General features: G+C 45.0%; 1 protein-coding gene across 1 annotated transcript; it reads left to right on the top strand.

Moving 5' to 3' along the window:
• The first annotated feature begins 2,896 nt into the window (after nucleotides 1–2,896).
• Nucleotides 2,897–21,989, top strand: LOC119396360 (uncharacterized). Its single transcript, XM_037663553.2, has 13 exons — nucleotides 2,897–3,049; nucleotides 3,252–3,395; nucleotides 3,916–3,990; nucleotides 4,761–4,891; nucleotides 6,813–7,085; nucleotides 7,745–7,903; nucleotides 9,869–10,010; nucleotides 10,736–10,820; nucleotides 11,670–11,889; nucleotides 13,423–13,583; nucleotides 15,045–15,154; nucleotides 18,348–18,413; nucleotides 20,610–21,989. Exons 1-13 carry the CDS (start codon nucleotides 3,017–3,019, stop codon nucleotides 21,147–21,149), a joined length of 2,139 nt encoding a protein of 712 aa, XP_037519481.1. The 5' UTR covers nucleotides 2,897–3,016; the 3' UTR covers nucleotides 21,150–21,989.
• The last annotated feature ends 94 nt before the right edge of the window (nucleotides 21,990–22,083 follow it).

Below are 22,083 nucleotides of genomic sequence, written 5' to 3'. Positions count from 1 at the left end.
AGTCGGCACGTTTGAAGACTGCACAAGTGACAGTTCTTCTTAGGACGAAGGTGAACAGGAGTGTGAAGAGTGAATGCCGATGGTGACATTATTTCATATTAAATTTGCGTCTGCTGTACATATTTTGAGCCCTGCTTGTATGTTCCTAAATTATTCACATGAATTGCTCAGGTTATGTTTGTCGCTGACTTGTTGCCGTATTTTCTCGTCTATAAGCCACCCCTGCATATAACTTGCACCTGCAGTGTTGCCAGATGCTACCGAGCTAACAAGCGAATAATCGTCACAAAAGACTCCCAAAACAAGCGGCGCGGCTTTTGCGAAGAAGCCCAAACGAAGCGGAAATTGGATAAGTTTTCTGATTCTTGAAAGTATTTTTAATTATAATATAAAAATGTCACTTAAATACGAAGGGGAGTTGAAAAAAATCTTTTTAATTATTTTGTACAGTGAAAATATGCGCAATTAGGAACGAAAGCGAATATATTAACTTTTAGCATTGTCTCCAGGGTAGGTTCCATTAGAATGTACGTACCGTAAAAACCCACGTATAGCCCGGGGTTTTTTCCTAGATTTTAGGGTGCGAAATTTCGGCCCCGTACTATATGCGGGTCCCAAGAATTTTCGGCCCAAATTCAGTTTCGGTTTCGGCATAGCGCGGTGCTATCATCATCATCAGGTGTCTGCGCGCTTCTGCGCTAGGTAGTACGGCGTTAGTCTTACCAATGCCTCCTTGACTAGATGCCCGCCGCGTGGTCCGGTAACCCGGTTCCGTACCCTCTCCCTCTTTTTTTTCTCCGCGGTCAGGCCACGAGCGCCCCCTATAGCGCACGCCTGCAACGGATGCAACGGGTTTTTCTTCCTGCGGCACTTAAAACGCCTGTCCTGTTTTAAAAAGGAATTGGTGGTGCGATCTTGTACGCATTCCAAATAAACACGGAGGCGTGGCGTTACATCCAGCCGCACGCGAATGGCCCATTTGAACCGCGACAGACGTCACGGCCCTGCATTGACCAATCGCGTGCGGTCATGTGCGGTCACGTGCGGCTGGATGTAATGCCACGCCTCCGTGTTTATTTTGGAACGCGTACAAGATCGCACCAAGGAACACCTTACTTACTAACTTACTTTTACTTACTTACTAACAAAGGTCACGTGCTGCTGCCTCCGAGATTGCCATCACGCCTGTTGCAGTCTCGAAGGTGCAAGCGTATTTCCGCTGCCGCCGGAAGTCGGTCAGGCTACAAGCGCTCCCTCACGGATTTTGTGGTGAACTAAGGGAACCGCCGCCGCAATGGGAAACCGAGCGACGCGGCGGGCATCTAATCAAGGAGGCATTGGTCTCCCGAACCGGGAGAGTATTTCGGCCGCGCGTTAAAAAAGTGCGGCCGGTGCGGCCCTCTGGCGGGGGTCTGGCCGTTGCCAGGCGAGCGGGGAGAGTATTTCGGCCGCGCGTTAAAAAAGTCACGTGGTACACAGAGCTGCTCCGCGCGCGGCGGTCGCGGTTGCCTAGACGACGAAGACGCGGCCGCGGCGGCACTCCGACCGTCGTTGGGTTCTGCGGCAGTGCCATGTTTCCTTTGGTATTACAAAGTATTCAGTGGGCATTGCGATGAAGCAGTGACTGCATGAGCTGCACGTCACAGCGCACAAATGCAACATTCAAGGGTAAAATTTAGCACAGCTTCACTGACTTGGCGTCGCGAAGACTGATGAAACTGCGGAGCTGGTGCCTAATTCCTTGGCTTTGGGGTGCGTTTTTTACTAAGTACTATTTTAGCTGTCGATACAGCGATGATAATATGACGCCGCTAAACGGTCCGTGAGCTCCTGCTTTGACCACTCGCAAGTCAGGATCGGATTCCCTTCGTTGCTGGGCGGCCGACGTCTCTCTTCCCGACGAGTTTTGTCGTGCAGTTGCGGCGACACGCCTCTCTCACTCGAAACTCGGGGTCGGCCCGTCATCATTGGGCCCATGTGCTCTAGCGAATTCCCATCATATTTCCCGCCGCGCCGCTTCTTCTCCCGAAGACAGAACCTTGTTCGTACTCGCCATACTCGTCGCCGAACGTCGTAATGCTCTGCGCCGACAGTGCACGCTTTTGTACTGCTTTGTTCACTCAGAATTTATACTTGCAGCAACAACGAAATGAAACAATGTTAGTGCTGTTAAATCAAGGTGTGCGGCCTAGAGGTAGGGGGCACTCTTGTAAGCTCAGCGCGAGCAGTCCGGCCGCATTAGAATTAACACCACAATTAAAGCACGATATGCAACACGTACGAACTGACGGTCGGATGTCAACAAGCATGCACGCTAGCAATAAACAAAGATAATGATGTGCGTCTATCCTGGCCTCTCCTAACTCCATCGCACAGTAGCCAGGGAACACCAAGCCCAGCTTTTTACTCTGCCGAAATAACATAACACTACCGCAGAAGGGGAGCGCATACTATCGATACGATGGCCGGAGCCACCGCGTCTACGCGTCTCCGTCTCGCCGGTCTCGCTCGCCTGGCAACGGCCAGACCCCCGCCAGAGGGCCGCACCGGCCGCACTTTTTTAACGCGCGGCCGAAATACTCTCCCCATGTATTCGCGCGGCGCTTTGCGGCGAGCGAATAAACCCCCCCACAATGCACCGCGCCACGGCGCTCTCTGGGGCTATGCATTTTGGCCGGCCAAATTGTGTCAATAAACATGCTGAAAGGATTTGCGCGTAGTTTCGTATTGCGGCTAGTTTGATATGTTTCATACATGCTAGCATCTCTACTGAGTGCAAATACATAAGAAAAATAACGAAGCCCGTTCGGTTTATTTTTAAGTAGCATAAAACGCCTGTATCTGTTTCTAATTCAGCGCGACTAATGCGATTACAAGCTCAATCGGAAGCAAGGGTGCATCGGCATCAGCGGCTGGTCTTGTTTTAGTTCGCATTTGAAGTCTCGATTTCGCAAGTGTTTCCAAATTTAGAGGAATTATGAGCATGAAAGGCGACTCTAGCGAATGCTGAGTGAAGATGGATTTCGACGACGACGGCGTCATACTGCCGGTAAAGTTGATCGCGATCCTGTGAAACAGTTTCAGTTCGTCCGCATGCCGCGATTCGATCGTGGGTCGCTCAAAACGCACGTTTTCAGCCGCGTTTTTTTGCTGAGTTTGATTGAGATCTCAGGGGTGTTGTTGCATTTCACGGGCGCACGATTAGCCGCGTGACTGGTAGTGATCACTACATGGTTTCATTTGTCTTTCAGAATTCGCCGTTGTACGCTCACCTCACCGAAGCCGGTTTTGAGCTTCCCGACACGGAGGTTGCGTTTGCGCAGACTTCTGATGGTCGGCCTCCAACCCTGAAAAAAACGTGTCACCTGCCCCGTTCCAAGATACTCTCTTTCCTGGTACGCTAGAAATCACGTACTCTATAGTCGCTGTGGCTTTTGTGTGTATCCTCTCAAATCACAATAACAAACGCCTTGCGTTGTAGATCGCAAGTTGAGCAGAGTACGTATTACTTTCCGAAATTCGCTCTCTTGGTGTTCAATTCTTGCGACAAGGTGTCATGGCCAGCTTCGAGCGCGATCGGCATCGAATTTTTCTTGATCGCAATTTGCTCCCTTCCGTTTCTTGAACACATAAGCCTGTAGCGATCAAGAAATGCAATCCCGATCTGGCTCTGTCCCAGTCTAATGCGCACCCTGTAACAACCGTATTGCAAACGTACATCGCACATGCGTTTTAGTGAGCTGTGCTCTTTTAGGAGGCCTCCCATGGCAATTAATGGCAGTTCATTATTCTAAAGGTCGATAAGTTATGCTGCATCTACAAGCTGTCCGCTCCTCACCATATTCAGGGCATCTTTTTCTCTCTCAGCTGGGTAGATTTGATGTCACACGTACATTCACTTACGTTATTTTCCAGCCAAGTGTCCTCACCCTTTCTTCAAGTGGGCTGTGCAAAGCAAAATCTGCAGTTCTACAATCGTTTCACTATTTTGTGAGTATTGCCTGCTCTTCAACATTTTTAACCATCACAAAGTTTAGCTTATGCCCACACTACCAGTTTTTTAATGGTATCGCCAAGCACGTGTTATATGCATGTTGGCCACAGTTCTGTTTTTTCTTTCTTCCAAAATAAACTTTTTTTGCTCAATTACAAACAATTGTTGGTCGATCACATTCGAGGACATCGCTGTCAATAGATGGCAAATTGGGTAACATAGTAGATGGAATGCCTGTTATACGAGTGAAGCTGTTGGGCCAAAAACTTGCAAAAGTAAAAATTCTAAAGTGGTACATTGAGAATACAGTCCCAGCTGTACTTGAGTATCCGTGCATGTCACTGTATGCTTTGCATTATTTTCACTGTCATGCAGAAATAGCCTTAGTTCAGAAAACATGCTCTCCTATTTGATATGTTAAATTCAGTGTAAAGAATAAAATGCCTACATATTATATCTTAAATGGGGACATTATAAGCGCACATACTCAGAAAAGTTGCAAAGAAGTAAAAGATATGGAGAACTTCTGCAGGTTTGCCGCAAGGAATACTTTCAGTACCGAGAATGACTACTAGACAATTTTAATCCTTGTATTCACAAAAAATTGTTTGCACAATCTTATTAGCCATAGCAAGCAACCTGACATTAAAAGAGTGACAGCACAAGCAGTAACAAAGACTCCATATGGAAGGGTTACTGTTATGATCTCTTTAAAGCAAATTTTGATACGTATAAAGAAATTTCAAACTTTGTGTTCATCTTTCAGGATGGAGAACCTTTCTTAGAAACCATCCTGGGAAGCCCGTGCCTCGATGAGGAAGACCAACGCTTTCTCAGAAATCTCCTTGAAGCCAGATATTTGAGTGTAAACAAAGAAAATTTTCAAGGCAGCTTCCTGTGAGTATATTGCCACATGTTCTTCTTTTCCTATTTTCATGTAACCGACCCGTTACACGTGTAGGTCACTCAAAACACTGCGCGATTGTCAAAGCGCACGTTTTCAGCCACGTGCGACTGCCTTGCGCGCACTGTCGGGTATGTCGAACATTCCTGATTATATTAGATTGTTCTAATAAGCTTTAGCGCACAATGTGAACAGTAGAGTTTATTCTGGAAGTAACGCGGCCACCAACGTTAAAGCTGGAATCTTCGATGCCACCAGTATAAATGCCAACGCACCTTACCACTGATCAGATTACCGATGACCGACGTCTGTGCTTGTCACTTTCACTACACTTTGAGTGCTACTTCTTTTACTGGGGACAAGTTCGCCCAATAAAGTGTTTCATCTTTACAGGCTGCATTTCGCTTTCTTCACCGTCACAGCCATGTGACATCTGCGGAAACAATTATAGTTTACAGTGAAGGCCGTTACTTGACAGCAGATTTGCCTCATTTGGAAAGTTTAGCAGAGTCTTGCAGTTCGTTGTCAGTACCGTCATTTCTGTGTCACTTTTGTAGGTCTAGCATGTTTTAGCTTGCATAGATGCCCAAGTAAAATTTTATTGGATGATACAATTTGCTCATTCTTTGTCTTAGCTTATCTTTAATAATTCTTCTCGGGAATTTCGAGAGTTTCTTTTTTTTTGAAACAACAAATGTGGATTATCAACTTCAATGATGAGGAATGACTATGACAAGTTGATGGCACCAAGTGCAAGATAAGTGTTAGAGAAACCGTAAAGTTCTGTGTCATCATTTACGTGACAGAACCTGCAAAGGAAAGGCAGCAACCAACATGATTAATGAAATGTTGTATGTTCGGCACTTTTTTGTGCCAGCTGCCGCAAAAGTCTCAAGTCTATACTTTGTCACTTGGGTGGAAGATGAATGCTATGAGAAGAATCTTTGCGCGTGCATGCTTCAGCTATTCTTTGGGAGTGAATTGTGATCATGAGCAATTACAAAGTGGGTGGAGATGATGCCACATGCAGGACATAGTAGAAGGAGAATCAAAAACTGCAAAAGCGGGGTTGAACAATCTTTCATGCGAGAATATGGACACCCTGCTTCAGAAAGTGGAATGATACTTGGCTTGCAGGTTCAGGGCAGCATCGTCTACAGATTAAGAACGTTTTCTCATCATCTTACGCATGAACCATCCCTCAGGCTTGGTGGGAAAACATCATGAGGATAGCAAACACTTTTATGAACATCTCAGCCAAATCTTGCACTCATGCACGGCAAAGAGAGTTTACAAGTGGAGTACGAAGCTGCCAGTTTCTCAGGCACCCTCTTTTCATACAGAGGCCTGTGCTCGCTCTCTTCGGAGATACTGGTGCCTGCTGTTTGACATCGAACAGCAGGTAGCACGCTATTGGCCAATAGCCAACATAAATCGAGAGTGGCGTTTAGATCAGGTGCGCTCGTTGCCAAGGGGTGCCGCCATGTGCCGACGCAGCGCTCCATAGTCTGCTAACATTAGACAGTGAGCAACGCTCACACATAGGAATCACAATGGGAGGGAGCGATTGTGTTTCATCCCGCGCACTCAAGGTCATGAAACATGCTGACGTAACTTCTTCCGCCCCCATGTCATCCCTCCCTGCTTCGCTTCTAGCGCACTTGTCAAGACGAGAGAAGAAAGAAAGCGTGTGACACAAACCCCTGTAACTCCACTCGTTCATGACAGATCCGAGAAATTTTTGCAGCAATCAGTTTGTGAGGCTATGAACTACAATTCTACTGAGGGTTTTTGATGAATACTTGGAAGACTGGTTCATTAGCCCTTTAAAAGAAAATTTGGTGTTGCTGTGGATCGCTGAAAGCTCCGTTCTTGGAAATTTACAGTTGTGGTTCTTTTTTTCTTTCCTCGCAGTACCTACAGCATTGTTGTTGCTGTCGTCGTGTGCCTTGTTGCCAGATGTCTGTCTGCAGAACAACAGAGCAGCACCGAAAGCCTGCTTTTGGGGATGGTGGCCTGCGCACTGCTGTTGGTTGCCGGAATGATCCTAGTGAAGTACTGCCTTTTACGTCAGTACCGAGCAAACATTCACAGCCTGCTGTGCACGATGCAAGAAGTGCAAGTCATGATCAGGAAGTGCCTGCAGATTATCCAGGAAGCTGAAGTAGTGGCCCGCGGCTTTACCCTGTGAGCATCTTTGCTGATATTTAACGTAATTTTTTAATGCAAAGTACCCCGTGGGAAGTGAACCGTGGCTTTCAGAAGCAGTTTTTTGGGGTTCACCTAAAAAAAGACATAATTTTCGGGGCCAGAATTGGGAAAAATACCAGTAGTGAAGATAGGTAGAATCTATAATCAAAATTGTATGTATGACTATAGATAATAGTTCACATTTCGTGCCACTTCTTATTATCTGTCACGTGGTATCCAAATGACTAACAGTGGCTGAACAGTGTGTTTTCGTTGGGACTTCAAATACAGGCCCCCATGTTGAACTATTGCTTACTGAAACATTTCTGTTTCAATATTATATTGACCCTTAAAGAACCTTCATGTTCCCAACTTGTTGGGCATACAACCGAGTACTGCGATAGATGAATGTGTGGTTGAGGACATATGCGCTTGACATTTCTAAACTAGCATTGTCCACTCCTGTCCACTAGCCCAGTAGACTAGAATAGTCAAGTGCGACCAGCACCCATTCTTCCTTGAACTATGCACTGCAGATTTACTGTGCATTGAGAAGCAACCTTGATTGTTTGGTGTGTAACATGAACAGCGTTTACATGACTATGGCAGCCTGGTTGTAAGCGGGATTTACAGAACATGGCTCGACTGTGTTTCAGGGCTTCTCACAATGTTCCTGTTCACCGAATCGAGATGAATATGCTCATGCCAAACTTGGATCCTCAGAGACAGTGCCCCGAGCTACGGAAGTCTGTGTTCCTGTGGACCCGAGAGCTCTTCCTCATCGGGAAGAGCGCCACTTTGGAAGCCATTGAGTCATATCCTTTCGATAGAATCTTTTCTGTGGATTGTACCTGAATCATTCTCTACTAGTAGGCTACTCCATTCAGGGATACAAACGAACATACCGTACGCACTCGTGCAAGGGCCGCACTTTTTTTCAGCGATTTTGATGGGGTGCGGCTTTTCCACGGAAGTGTGATATTTTTGTCCAATTTTCTATCCACGTATGGAAAAACCTACTTAGCCCCTTAAGTGCTTTATTTTTTTGAAAATTTCCCAACCAAAAGTGCGTATTTCTTTTATTGCTGATTTCGAATCTGATTGTACTAAAAAGTACCTAGTCGATGTTGAAATATATTTGTACCACATACTTCGTCAAATCAAAACACGGAATAATGCAAGGGGGCCTGCTGCAGCTCCTACACCAAAAGCGAGTTTCCTTTCTCAACTTTTTCCCATTTTCTCCTTACTTCTGAGAGTAAATGAAGCGCTTTTGAAGAAACTGCTGAATATATTCCATAAGGCCATCTTGCGATGACAAGTTGAAAGTCTTGCCTGGAACGGACAAGAATGGAAAGCGAGGACGCTTCACAGGAGGATTGTCCGCATCAAGCAAGATCCACTGGCGAGCACTCGCGATGTTCGCTTCCGAGCTGTTTTCGGCAGGGTTCTGTTTGGTGTCACAGAAGTCTGGCAGCTTGGGGCAGTGTGCCCCAGTGATACGACACGGGCACACCACGGACGCGTGCAAAGTTGCCGGCAGTTTTTTTCTGTTGCTCAGTGAAGGCCCTGTGCACCCTTCGGGCGCGGAAACATAATCGTGGCTTCGTCCTCGCTTCGCGAGTGCGGCCATTGAGCGTTAGCGAAATGGCCGGTTGGCAGGGTCTCGGTCACGCGCTACTGGCCGCTATCGCGGCCACGCGCTGTTTAGCCCGCGCGCCTGCCCCGAAGGGGCAGGCGTGCGTCCGTGCCCGTGTCACTGGGGCGCACGTAACCCACGAGCCGCATCGCGCTTCTCAGTATTTTGCCAGCGTTCATCGTGTGCCCCAAGTTGCCAGACTTCTGTGACACCAAACAGAACCCTGCCCTGTTTTCATCATCACCGGAGAAGATGCTCAACTCACCGTCATCGCTGTCTTCACTTTTGGACACAAGATAAACATCTGTATCCGAACCATCATCACTCGAAGAAGATGACGAAAATGAAAAGCTTCTTTTTCGTGTTGACGAGCCAGCTATGCATGGGTGGCTGCCACCACAAGCCATCTTTTAATGCAAAAACCGCGCTCTTTCCACAGGAGAAAAATAAATTGTCAAGTAAATGCTGCCATCTGGTGGATTACACGCAATCTAAGCTGTAGAAGAGCGCCTCTTGTCCTGAACGCTAGAGGGGAGTACCTATTCCGCTACGAGCTCTGCTCGTCCAAAGCAGTTTGGGGACAGTTTGGGCAGGACGAGCTCTGCTCGTCCATAGCAGTTAAGGGGTTAATCGTGCCATATATACCTAACAATGGGATATCTGGCGTCTAGCTGCGGACATCCTCGCTAGATGTCTTCATCGGTGTTGCTTCTTCATCGGATCAATGGCGCCGGCGAGAAAAACGACAAGACCTTTCAGATAGTGCCGTGCGCCCGAAGCTCACAGATAGCGGCGCGTGACGAAGCCACAGGACAGCTATTGCCATCTGGTGGCTCTCGCGAAATGCGCCATACGCGAAATGCGACGGCATTGCCGTTTGCTGGCGAGATTTTTTTTTTTCAGAATTTGGACTGCCAAGTTGTGGGGGAGCGGCCCTTGAACAAGTGTGGCCCTTAGTCGAGTGTATACGGTATTTTGAATTCATGTTGGTGATGCTGAGCAGAGTATGAGTGAGCCTGAATCTGATTGAGCCATGAACAAGAAATATTACTAATAGTCTGAGTGAGTTCAGTTTGTTTTGCCAGCCTGTGTGCACAGCTGCGGTGCAGTCTTGCAAACCTTAACCGTGCTGTCAGTACACTGTTCCGCTTGAAGGTGAACTCGACGTGAGCACCATCTACCTGGCATACACAGCACCTGAAGATGTTAGTGCAGAGCTTTTTGCACCACTCGGCAAAGCCCTTGAAGAAGGAACTGAAAATTTCTCTCTCTCATCTCTCAAGGTAACATGTGTCGCTAGAGTATTGCTGCTTCAGTCTTGGCATGAACAACTCCTTTAGTTTGCTAATTACGTGTTCCCTGTTGATACCACTGTTCTTTCAAGAATTCATGGTTTTGGCATAGAAGACGTAGATGATCCGGGAGGAGCGAAATGCACAACACAAGCATTTCATTTGGCCGTTCCTCTCCTGCGCCTGCGTCATCTAAATCGGAATATTCGAGCAGCAAATTATTACAAACTGGTTCAGCTTTCTCTCATTTCATAAATTAACATGACATTCAATACCATACCTGCTAGGCTTTCCGTATTTCCTATAATGTTTACTAATTTGGGTTTATATTCAGCACTTTTAGAAACATTTTGTCCAAGTTTTATGGGATATGAATTCTATTCACAAAATGTGTTTTCCCATATCCTTGGAAATGTTGCGATTGCGAAATGGCCTAAGCCCCGCCTGCTTAGAGCAACCTTATCCAGTCAAGTTCCTGAAGCAAGCAAAATATGCATAAGAAAGTCACTGAAATAGTCGTCATAGTGTTGTTTTTTGTGTGTCTTGTTATTTTGTGATGTCCCAAGTTTGCCGCTGCTTTCCTGCATTGTGTAGAGATAGAAATGCTGTTAATAGCCCACATGTGTATCACCAGATCGGAATGATATGTAGAATACTATACAGCAAGTGCTGAAAAGATGCAGCTTAAAATGTATCAACGCTGTCTATCCACGCAGGCGATGCTGTATCTCATGCACATTCAGCATTCGGAGTTTCTTCGGAGGCTGTCGCTTTCTTTGATGCCGGGAATCAAGAAAAGCTGTGAGTAGTGCTACTTCGGTCATTTATTGTTGCAGCTTGGACCCTTGCCGTTGCAAGCGATAATGCATTTGAAGCATCTGTCAAAATATTCAATTCTTTTAGTACAGTTACTATTAGTATGTTACGGCACTTGTGCAAGATCTAGGGAGCAAATCTCAAACTGTCCATCTAGTGGACGTTGCGACGGAGCGCATTCAGTTACTCGAAAAAGCGGCAAGCCGTGACATCACTGCACTCTTGACCACGTCGACACACCGCACCTGCACAGCAAACTCATCTTTAGAAGAAAGGAAGTTGACATGTCTGTCCTTGCATATGAGCCTGTCCCAGATACCTGCGAATGGTACAGGAAGTGCGTGCCAACCTCCGCAGGTGCTTTCAATGGGAGGTCGAATTAAACCTAATTTAAGGGCTAACGTGATCATGGAATCAGAGGTAATGCATGGCCTCCGAGATACATACAGACAAAAGCAGGTCTCAGGGGGCTGCATTCACCATGGTGAAGCGCATTCCATTCCCCTCAATTGTGTAGAGAGTTGGAAAAGCTCCATGACGTCAAAATGATGTTGAGGAAGAAGAACCTGAAATTGGGGGCACGCTGCTCGTCAAGCTCCGGCCAGTAAACGGTGGCTGAAATGGACAGTCCACTAAATGGACAGTTCTAGAATAGCTCCCCTAGTCTACATCATCTAGACTCATGTCTTCTTTCTCTCTCTCTCTTACTCCCCTATTCCCTTTACCAAATTTAGGCTAGAAAATTGGACAAAGTCTAGTGAACCGCCCTCCCTCTACACAATCTATTGAATCGGTCAAAAGTTATGTCTGACTTAATCACCGCTGTGTTTGCAGGTCTCTTTGATGCACTGTCACTGAAGACAATCGTTACCGATCTCAGAGCCAGCATTCAAGCGCAGCTTAGGAACTTCTGCAATGCCTACCAGTTCTACAAGAGCAGCCAGGTGACGGAGGAACTAGAGAGCAGGCCACTGCGGTCGCTGCGTGCGACACCCCACGAGCTCCACATGGCCACTCATAGCTTGGGGCTACATTTGATGGCAGCCTTGAAACGGTAATATTTCCTTTTTTTTGAAGATGTATAATAGACCAGCATAAGAATATAACAGTTCCTTGATTACACCTTAGTGACTGCAGGGCAAGTATTGCAGTTTAACACGTTAATGGCTTTTAAAGAATTCAAACAGAACCTTTTTGTCCATATAAATTGTTGCTCCAATACTTTGTGTCCAAACAATGAACGTTGAACAGCACTGTGTAGCACTTAGATCTACAAATTGTACTTATAAGAGATTTCTGTGTGGCCTCTGTATACACATGATATTGCCTGCAAAGCTAGTCCTTCCTCGACACGGCTGCACTTTTGTGATTTTACGACTTTAGGCCTCTTTACAGCTGTGTTACATTCTTCGTTCTTCTCTCTACTTGCCCTTACGATATTTTTAATCTCTATTTATATTTTATGCAATTTTGTAGCAGCCAGTTTCGGGCCTTTCTATAGTCGTGTTACATTTTTTCGTTGTACATCATTGCTCACTGCTAGCTTAAAAATTGGCCACGTATCTGCGTGCTACGCTTTAAATGTCGTCGAAAGACGATAGTCTTCTGCCGGCCGTTTTTTTTTTCTGCTGGCCGTTTCAGCACAGCCTAAGAAACACTAGGGTCTTTAGAATTACATATCTATGTATTTTATAGTAAAGGAACGCACCACCTAATACTTACGTATTGATGTTGCACCTCAGATATGCATAATATTTGCTTGTTCACAAGTATGAACGCAGCTACCATTTCAAGATGGCTGGGCGTTCAGCGAGTGCTTAAACTTTGGACGTCCAGGCTGAAATTGAAACGTGTGACAGAAAGACAGACAGACAGACAGACCAAAATTTCTGCGTTTAGGTTCCCAAAATTTCTGTGTTTAAATTTCTGCGTTTAAGTTCCCAAGAAAGACTATCGTCTTTAAAATCATAGCCACTGTGTTCTTTAGCCACACTTGACCCTTGCACTAGTAAAAACCTTACGTCATACACGGCTGCGCCCTTATCCTTTGACCACTTGTGTTCTCACTGCGAAATCTAAACCGGGTAATTAGCTGGATATTGAACTATAAGACTTGAGCCTCACTTCTAATTACGTAACTAAATGAATCGAACAGACATGTAGGCTAAGGAAGGCATAGGGGGCATTAGTTGCTGTCTTTAACTATAGTAATAATCACATAAATTGAAAGGAATGAAAGTGGACAAAAAATCACCCTTTTCTTCGGTTGGATCCAAACCCACAACACTCGTAAGTTGTCAGTTCGAATCCCACCAATGGAAAGGGTAATTTTTCTTTTTTTTTTTAAATAACATCCTAATTACCACACTACAGTTAAAGACAACAATGTCCCCTATACTTTCCTTGGCGTGATTGTCTGTTGGAGCTTTGTGCAGAGGTGGTGTCGTACCCAATGAAATGTAAACTGAGGGGCAATTATTAGTTTAAAACTTTTTGTCTGTTGGATTCACTTGGTTGTGTCTTACAAAGCAACGAGCCCCCCAAAAAAATTCCGCTTCTTTCTTTCACTTCTAACTACATGTCGCAGTACCCAGGCAGTCGAAAGCATCACGGAATCCATTGCGGAGGATTCTCAAATTGAGCCGCTGGAAGCCAACCTCAGCTGCCTACTTGCTGAAGTCAAAGCCGAGCTTGCATCAAGCTGCAGTTGCCTCGAAGAGGTCTCCATGCTGTTGGACAAGAAATCAGGTGGGCGGCGACACGAGTCATCGAGGGTTATAAAGTAAAGCTATTCCGTTCTTCTGTCCCGTATCTGCCAACAATGCTCCGTGTGATTGGTCAAGATGTTCTGTATCATGCCCATTGTATTTGATTGTCACAAGATGCAACAAAAGCCACAAAAACGCCCCATCACATTTGTACGCTGAACAGGACATTAAAGGGGTACTGACACGAAAATTTTCAGTTGTAGCTTTTCTTTTTTTGCGTCAAGTGAAAGACCCAAATCCTGAAGAGCTCAAAAAATGTACTGGTAAGCGTGCGAGTGCCCTGAGAAACTAATTACAACATGTTCTTAAAAGGCAGTTTCCGTTCGTACTGTATCCTGTCGTCACAACATGGTATGAGCTTCTCGGCACGTGCTCGCGCAAGATATCGTGACGTTTTCACGGCCACTCCGCTGCATGGCTCTGTTGGTGACGCACAAGCAGCCATCTTGTACTTCTTGGTGCTTGACGTCATCACAACTAGCCATACTAGTGCATGAAGTCACCAGAACTGACACTGTAGCTTGAAGTCACGCTAGTGTCGATGTCAGTGGCTGTGTCGTGTGAAAAGTGACTTTAGTATCAAAATAAAATATCTTATCAGCATCTACCCAGCTTCACACTTGCTCTGTATACAGGAGATTTGTATGACGGAGTGAACTCAGCTACGAAAATTAATGTCAGTATCCTTTAAGAAGCAACTCTTTTTTTGGAATTGCTGGAGGATGCTCCATTCTGAATGGAATAAAAGGTCCGGCCGCCCATCATTTGTTCTGGTTCTGGCACTTGGCACATGTAGCTGGTGGCGAGAGTGATCTTATTTGTTCATGATTGTATTTCACGTGGCTGCATAAGAGCCATCGAGCCTTTTTTTTTTTTCTTTCATAACACAATTCACTGCTGTTTTCTGTTCCATTTTGAAACGGGTGCATTTGTTTTCTATTCTCTACATTTACAAGTTTCTTTGGTGTAACATGTATAACCTCTGTATACTCATCGCTCCGACAACATGGGTGAGGCCCAAAACTCATAGACCAATTTGACCAATAAGGCAGGGCTAATGGTGAATTTTGTTTAAAACAATTATGTGATCTTGAACGCAAAAATAGCTGTGCATGGAGATTTTTGTTTTGTACATGAAAATGCAAGGATAAGGTTGTCATCGTTATCATCATCAGCCGGTCCCATTGCAGGACAAAGGCTTCTCCCAATGATCTCCAACCCACCCTGTCTTGCGCAAGCTGATACTATTCAATGCCCGCAAATTTCTTATTTTCATCGCTGCACATTACCCTGTGCCATCCATGGCCGCGCTGGTGAAAGCTAACTTTAGACAATGAATAAAGTGTCCCTCATATCCAAATTATTATTTTTACACACAGTGCTCTGCAATTTAATTAAAATAATATAATATAATACTGATTGTTTTTTAATTTTTGTGCAGCCCAAAAACTTCCTGCCGAGAGTCCAGCCCTGGAGCTCCCACAACCCGTCGCAAGCACCGGCTCGGTCGTAGTCATAAACGAAGATGATGTTCCTGTCATTGAAGACGAGGTGAGGGTCATATCTGCAACCATGGCTGAGTGGCTGTGATGCTTCACTGCACTAGGCTTGTGCGAATATTCGAGCTCTTCGAATATTCGAACGAATATTACAGTATTTGAATTCGCTTCGAAACGAATTTAAATTCTAGGAAATTTCGAAGTATTCGAAATGAACGAATAGACATATATAAACCGCATGTAACCCCTTGTAAAGGTGGTTTCACTGCAGTGGAGGTGTGCTGTACCGTGAATATACCTCTTCAGGAGAAATCCGCACTGCCGCGAAGCCCCATTTCAAGTTTAAATGAACACGCAGTAAAACCTCGTTAATTCAAAGTCACTGGGACTATGAAAAATCTACTTAAGCGGGTTTTCTAATTAACTAAACATATAAAAAGCGGGATGCAAGGAACTTTGAATTACTGGAAGTAATCAGAGGTGGTCGTTTGCTGTGCCTGCTAGTTTGTGGCTACAAGGGTTATGTCTTCCAGCAATACCTGGTCCCAATTTTGCCGCTAAACCGGGGAAATGGCGGGCCTCGCTGCTGCCAGTTCAAGAAAAAAGAAAGAAAGAGGAAAAAGAAAACGGTCTTGTGGTCAACTGAAATGCGCGCCTGCGGAAAAGACATGCTTCGCTGCAACACAGTGGTGACAAGTGGGCAGCATGTCACCTGCTCCTCGCAGCGTCATGATTTTACAGGTTATCACTTGCGTTCTACCGAAAGTGAAAGCCTGCTATTACTCAAAGTTGCTTCCACTTCCCTTTGAACCAAAAAGAATGACATATGCATATGTCTTGTTTCAACTTTAAAAATATTGCGCTGGTTAGTTGGGTCATGACAGATATGCTCATTTTCCTTTATAATATGTGATATCAACTATTCGAATTTGCTTCGAATTCGCTTCGGACCTAAAATTTACTATTCGCACAAGCCCACACTGCACAATTGAGTACGAGACTACCCCACCTGCTTTTATTTAGGTGTGGATTAGAAACCTCTGGTAGTCAAAAGTTACATCCCTAGTGGTGTGGCCGCGGTCTGCAGGAATCGATCAAAGTCCACAGCAGGCTTCTGTCTTGTAAGCAGAGATCACCGCTTACATCTCTCCTGCATTAGCCAAATTATGCCTGTAACTTCCCTAATCTTGCCCGTCTTTACGTTGCATTCATTGTTAGAGTACCTAATAGAACAAGTGCCTTTTCCCTCCCTTTGACCCTTTACTGTCAGTTTAATCGACCAGTTGTTATACGCGTAAATTCTGCTGTTCAACTCCTCTTCTCCCTCTTAATCTTGTCTCAAAAATATAAGTGAAGATTATTCTATAGAAATCTTGTGGTCACTGTTATCCAACCGTCGCTGGAATGCATTGTAGTACCTTTGAATTCACCTCCTCATTTGTTCCTTCAGAAATATGAAGAGATATCTGAAGACGACGTAAGTAAAACTTGTAGCTAAGGATTTGTACCTTGTGTACCGAAAAGAAAGTAGTAAATCTTCCACGACATCCGCAACTTGGTGAAAGAGTGTCACTGGTAAAAGCTTACAAGGGTTTCATTGTACAGGATATAAGTGCACAAGAGTAATGCAAATGTCTTTCTGTCCATGAAAAGATACATTGCATTTTCAGCCCAAGCTGAACTCTCAGTGTAGTAGCTGCATGTGATAAATTTTGCAAAATTGGAAAACCTGTCAGATAGTACAATAAAATCTGAGGCGAGTGGGTTCAGTGCTCTCAAGCTTGAAGTAGTATGTGTTCGAGCCGTGTTTGTGAGAACCGTGTTTGAACTATAATAGTTCCTGGCTTACGCTGTATGTCACGTTATCCTTTTCACAGCATAGACTCTCCTACAAAGATTACTGTCTAGACAATGCTGGCACTAAGTGTCTATGTGAGTTTGTAAGCCTGGCAGTTCGCCTGGCATTGGAATTATGTTGGAATTATGGGTAGTGTATGGACTGGTGTCACTTTGTCATTCTGGCTTCGAATGGCTCGGTGACTTAGCAGATTTGTCATTTCAAACAAAATACCATTGTGTCATAAATGCAACAACCCGCGATTGTTGTCCACACGTGCGGGTAGACCGATTGCCTGGCTGTGTCCAGGAAAAGATGAGCGTTTGGACATTTAGAAAGATAACATGTGTCTCAAGTCTTAAAAAGTGCAAAGATGGCGCAAATCTATGAGCTGATCAGTCCTTATTGGAATAACCAAACAATTGCAGCATCAGAAATTCGTTCTATAGTAATTTTTATAGGAAGTTCTGTGGTACCCAGGACAGAATAGGGTACTCATCGCTGCTAAAAAATCACCACACTTTTAACATGTACTGTTTTTTAAATATAGTTGCAGTCGCACAGTAGATAAAATCTTTGCGTTGCTGCTCTTGAAGTGCTTCCTAAAGAGCTTGGTGCAGTTGGATATGGCTTCCGTGCAAGTCATCCACCTTTTTTTTTCTAACTCATTCCACAAGTCCAGCGACATGTGCTTGCAGTTGCAAAGCTTTCCTCCTGTCCTTCTTCATGATTAGGCTAATCATCATGGTCAATGTTGTTAGATGTCCATCGAGTTGAAACTGCCTTTAAAAGTCTATACTCCGTTTCACACATGAGGTACAACGCTGTCGAAGCTATGCAAGAAGTTCGGTCAGCAAAATGTGTAAGTTCGCATATCTTGTGCTTCGATTTTGTCGTTGTAAACGTGGTGTCCGTGATTTGCTCCGGCTGTGCGCTGCAGGAACCAATTGCGGAGGCCACGATATGAAAATAAAGAGATGCTAAGCGATCCAGAACAACCTATTGACAACAATTTAAATAACGGGCTTTGTTTATCACTAATGCTCAAAGCATCTTCGTTTATTACTCAGTCTAAAAACAAAAAAAAAAGACCTTACGAGAGGTAAAATCATTGAACTATCTCTTGATGCCTCACTAGCTTCCATAGCATTGCACCCAATGTATGAAATGGAGCATAGCTATCATGACTGAAAGTGATCGCTCAAGAAAATCACCTTTGAATAAGACCTAGCTCTGCCACCGCGGCCTGTGACCATCACGTGGCGATTTACGAGACCAGTTCATCACCAAAATCTTGCTGTGATGTGCCATCATGTATTACTGCCTAGCCACAGCTTATGCAGATTCTGTGTCTGCTTTTTTTTTTTTTACAGTAATTACGCCTTTTTATTGTTCTCTTCTGTTACAGGTCTTTGAAGCTCTGCTGCCAGACAAGGCTGATCCTGGTGATTTCAATGGAGGAGAAGACTGTGAAGTAAGAAAGTTCCTGCAGCTATCAATTGTGTGTCTGCATTCACAGTTGATTGGGGACTAAGAAGAGAGGAATACAACCAATTTTACAATTCCACATTAATACCTGATGACACTGTACGATCTCAAAGATTACTTTTCATGTATTGACTGCAGCATTAGGGGATGCTGGACATAACTCTGTTGTAAGTGGTTGTTTATGTATAAACTGGGAACTTCAAACGGGAGTGAGGCTGTTAGTGCAACTTGATGTCTCTGGAATGCAGTAGCAGTGAAAGCAGTTAGGTAGTTGTTTAATGGGTACCCACAGTAAATACACAGTTGAGGAATTGGTTGGGTAAGACCGACGTTCAGATTGTTAGCCGCGGCTTGCATTTACTGCGCTGCTGTATAGTACTCAGCAGTTCAAATGCAAAAACCACACTACATCAAAGACCCACAAAAATGCCGCTTGTACGATAACACCACCAGTCTCTGGATTTCCTTATAAGAAAGGCCATATTGTGCACTTACAGGGATGTTAAAGGCAAATAATTTATGTCAGAGTGACAGTCAATGTTTGAGAACATCTAAACCATCAGTATCATCAACAGCAGTGCTCTACTGATTGAGAAATTAAGGCAAATGTAGGACATGATATATGTCACCAGTGGGACATTTTGGAATGAGCGCGATGACGTCAAAAGTCCCGAGTACGATTAATCACTTGTACTCAAACTACTTATGATAGAAAAGAACATTCAGTGCGTTACAAGATGTAATAACACGACGCTAGTGCGTTTCTGTTTGATTCTGGAAGAAAGAACTTATTGGCGTTACCATGGAGAACGGCGCAGATGGTTCAAAAGTTCTGTTTTCACCGTGTTGCGCTCCACTGAAGCGGTCGCATCTTGGTGGCAGTTTCGTTATCGCATACTGCTGCGTGTGCTTTGCACGCTTATGGAAGTCGCTCTAACGGGAAGTTCGACAAAATGCCGCGTTGGTGTAATGTTGTCGGATGCCCGAATGGTGTACGCCGCTTGAGCTGCAACAAAGAAACCGACATCACTTTCCACTGTCTGCCGCTGAATGAAACCCTACGCTCGAAGTAGTGGAGTGCCGTGCCTCGGTATCCATCGCGACAAGTTTCGATGGTCGTTGTTACTGCTGTGGCTCTCGCTACTTTCAAACTGCTGCTACTCTATTGCTGCTGCTGGCCAAGCTAAGCTCCACCTTGGATCCGTTGATGGCCACTATTGTGCTGTATGCCAAGAAACCACAGCGTCGGCTGCCAAGCAGTAAAGGCAGGCAACGTTGGGCAAGGCAACTGTGACATCAGAAGGTCTCTTCAAGTGGGCGATTTGAAATGCGCTAACACTCTGCGGACCATTAAAACATGATTTTCTTTCAAAAGAAGCATTTCCTTGGCCCAAAACAAGCACTACGAGGTTTCTGGAATGCAATTTCAACAATCACTGTCGACTTAGCATTTGCCTTTAGTGTCCCTTTAAGAATAACAAGCATTCATTCGACAACCACATTGGTTAGCCTTAGCATAGAAAGCATGATTGGAAGCCAGAGTCATAAATCGTAGCCACGGGTCGTCGGGCAGTTGCTTTGAAAATAAGTTCCCGCTCGCAAGCTTCCAAGACAATAGGATTCACATTCACATTATTCTCAGCTTAGGTGACCCACACAAAGTCAGGTGATCAGTCTACAGCAGTAGTAGAGTGACAAGTGCTGTAACTTCGACAATATTTTTGTTACGTATATAGTGAAAAGCGGCAATGTGTGCATTGGTGAAAGTAGCGGCATCTGCATTCTGCTGACATTCAGTCGTTCTATGTTTCCTCTCAAGGAGGACATCGACGTCACCTTTGACACTACATTTTCCATTAGTACAGTCTAGTACAGCTTTCCATTATACTACAGTCACTTATCTAGAGCGGTTGACCGCATGGCTGTGGACACTGGTGCCATCTGCAGCTGCTACCTCACGTTAGCTTCAAGCTTCCATTCATACATTAATTATAGCACCAGGACGTAGCATGCGGTATGACTATGTCTGGTATCATTTTGGCATCGGTCTCTGCATATTTTTGTAACAACGGTGGCTGAAGCAGCTGCCTGGTCGCTCTAGACAAGTGTGATTGAGACTGTGCATTACTGTATGCAAAGCGCAGCATTTAATTTACTCTCATTGATGCCTTTCTGCTCGCAGTTACCTTCGCAGAAGGAGCAAAGAGAGGCCTCTGCCGTTGTGTTCAAGGAGCTGAAGAGCGTGCTTGTGCTCAAGGCCAAGGAGCACCGTGAGCGAGAGAAAAATGCTCTGGCTCGTTCTGGAGTGGAGGGAGGACACTTCGACAAGCTAGGATTTGTCGTGCCCGAGGCCGAGGGCCCCGCCGAGAACGACGGTCACGTGGGCGACTTCTCCCCCGCATTTGATGGAGGCATTGCAGCAAGGAGTACGACGCCATTGCATAAGACAGCCATGGGTGACGAACGCTCCGAGACCATGGAGTTTCGGCTCGGTAATGCCGGGGAGTCGGCGAAGTGCGAAGCTTCGGAAGTTCCTGCCGACACTGCCGCCAGGTTCGCGCCGCCGCCTTACGAGGGGATGTGCATGCCCAATCCGCGCAACATAGCCCTCATGGCGGCACTAAGGTCGCAGCAGGTTATGCACATGGAAGTCAGCACGTTTGAAGACGGCACAACTGACAGTTCTTCTTCGGACGAAGGTGAACAGGAGTGTGAAGAGTGAATGCCGATGGTGACATTATTTTATATTAAATTTGCCTCTGCTGTGCATATTTTGAACCCTGCTTGTATGTTCCTAAATTATTCATGATGTTATGTTTGTCACTGACTTCTTGAGTTTGTAGAATTGCCGTATTTTCTCGTGTATTCGTGTATAAGCTGCCCCTGCATATAACTTGCACACCCAGCTACAAACTGCGCAAAATTTTTTTTCACACGTAACTGCCTTTCTTGTATTACTGTGAAGTGGTGCCGTGAAGCCAACTTGCACACCGAAATTCGTGTATAAACCACACATCAACTTTAGTGCCAAATGTCCTGCATACTTCGTGCCGGCTATGCGTGAGAAAATACGGTATTTTATGGGCACTGTGTATAGAATAGTGTTTGGCTTCAGAATTCACATCATTGACGTAATGTTGCTTGCAGATGGCATTCTTCTCGTCTCAGCTATGCTGCTCAAAATGCAAATATATATGTGCAGATGTTGTATGTGCATGTGTGTGTGTTAAAAATTGCTAGTGTGATCTTGAGCTTTAAGACTCTGACACGCACAGCATGCGACTGCTTGAAAACCATGACATTGTACTCGTGCTCATCTCCACCCTCATGTTTCATAGTGCCTTCATATAGCTAAATAGGCACTGTTAATTTAAGCATCTTGAATGTTGGCATCATCCTTATGTAGCACTTGCTGCGCATGCTCTCACTTAGAGCATTGTACTTAAAACACGTGTCAGCACGCTTTGCCCAGTTGTGCCTTGGAAGTTTGAAAAAAAATCTCTGTGCTAAAATAAAAATTTTACTTGTGCAGTTCTTTCAAATGATTACAACATGGCTGTCTGTTGTGTATGAACTCCAGAAACAAACTGATTTTGCAGAATGTGCTTAGCACTACCTTTGCAAATTTGTACAGACCTACCCAAATCTGTGCACCA

The sequence above is a fragment of the Rhipicephalus sanguineus genome, chromosome 6 (genome assembly GCF_013339695.2).
Source record: "Rhipicephalus sanguineus isolate Rsan-2018 chromosome 6, BIME_Rsan_1.4, whole genome shotgun sequence".
NCBI lineage: Eukaryota > Metazoa > Arthropoda > Arachnida > Ixodida > Ixodidae > Rhipicephalus > Rhipicephalus sanguineus.
This window is presented reverse-complemented; position numbering and strand designations above follow the sequence as displayed.

Coding starts and splice junctions, on each gene's coding strand:
- LOC119396360 (XM_037663553.2), top strand. CDS start 3,017: ATGGATTTCGACGACGACGGCGTCATACTGCCG. Junction 3,050..3,251: donor ACGACGGCGTCATACTGCCG/GTAAAGTTGATC, acceptor TTTGTCTTTCAG/AATTCGCCGTTGTACGCTCA. Junction 7,904..9,868: donor ACTTTGGAAGCCATTGAGTC/ATATCCTTTCGA, acceptor CTGTCAGTACAC/TGTTCCGCTTGAAGGTGAAC.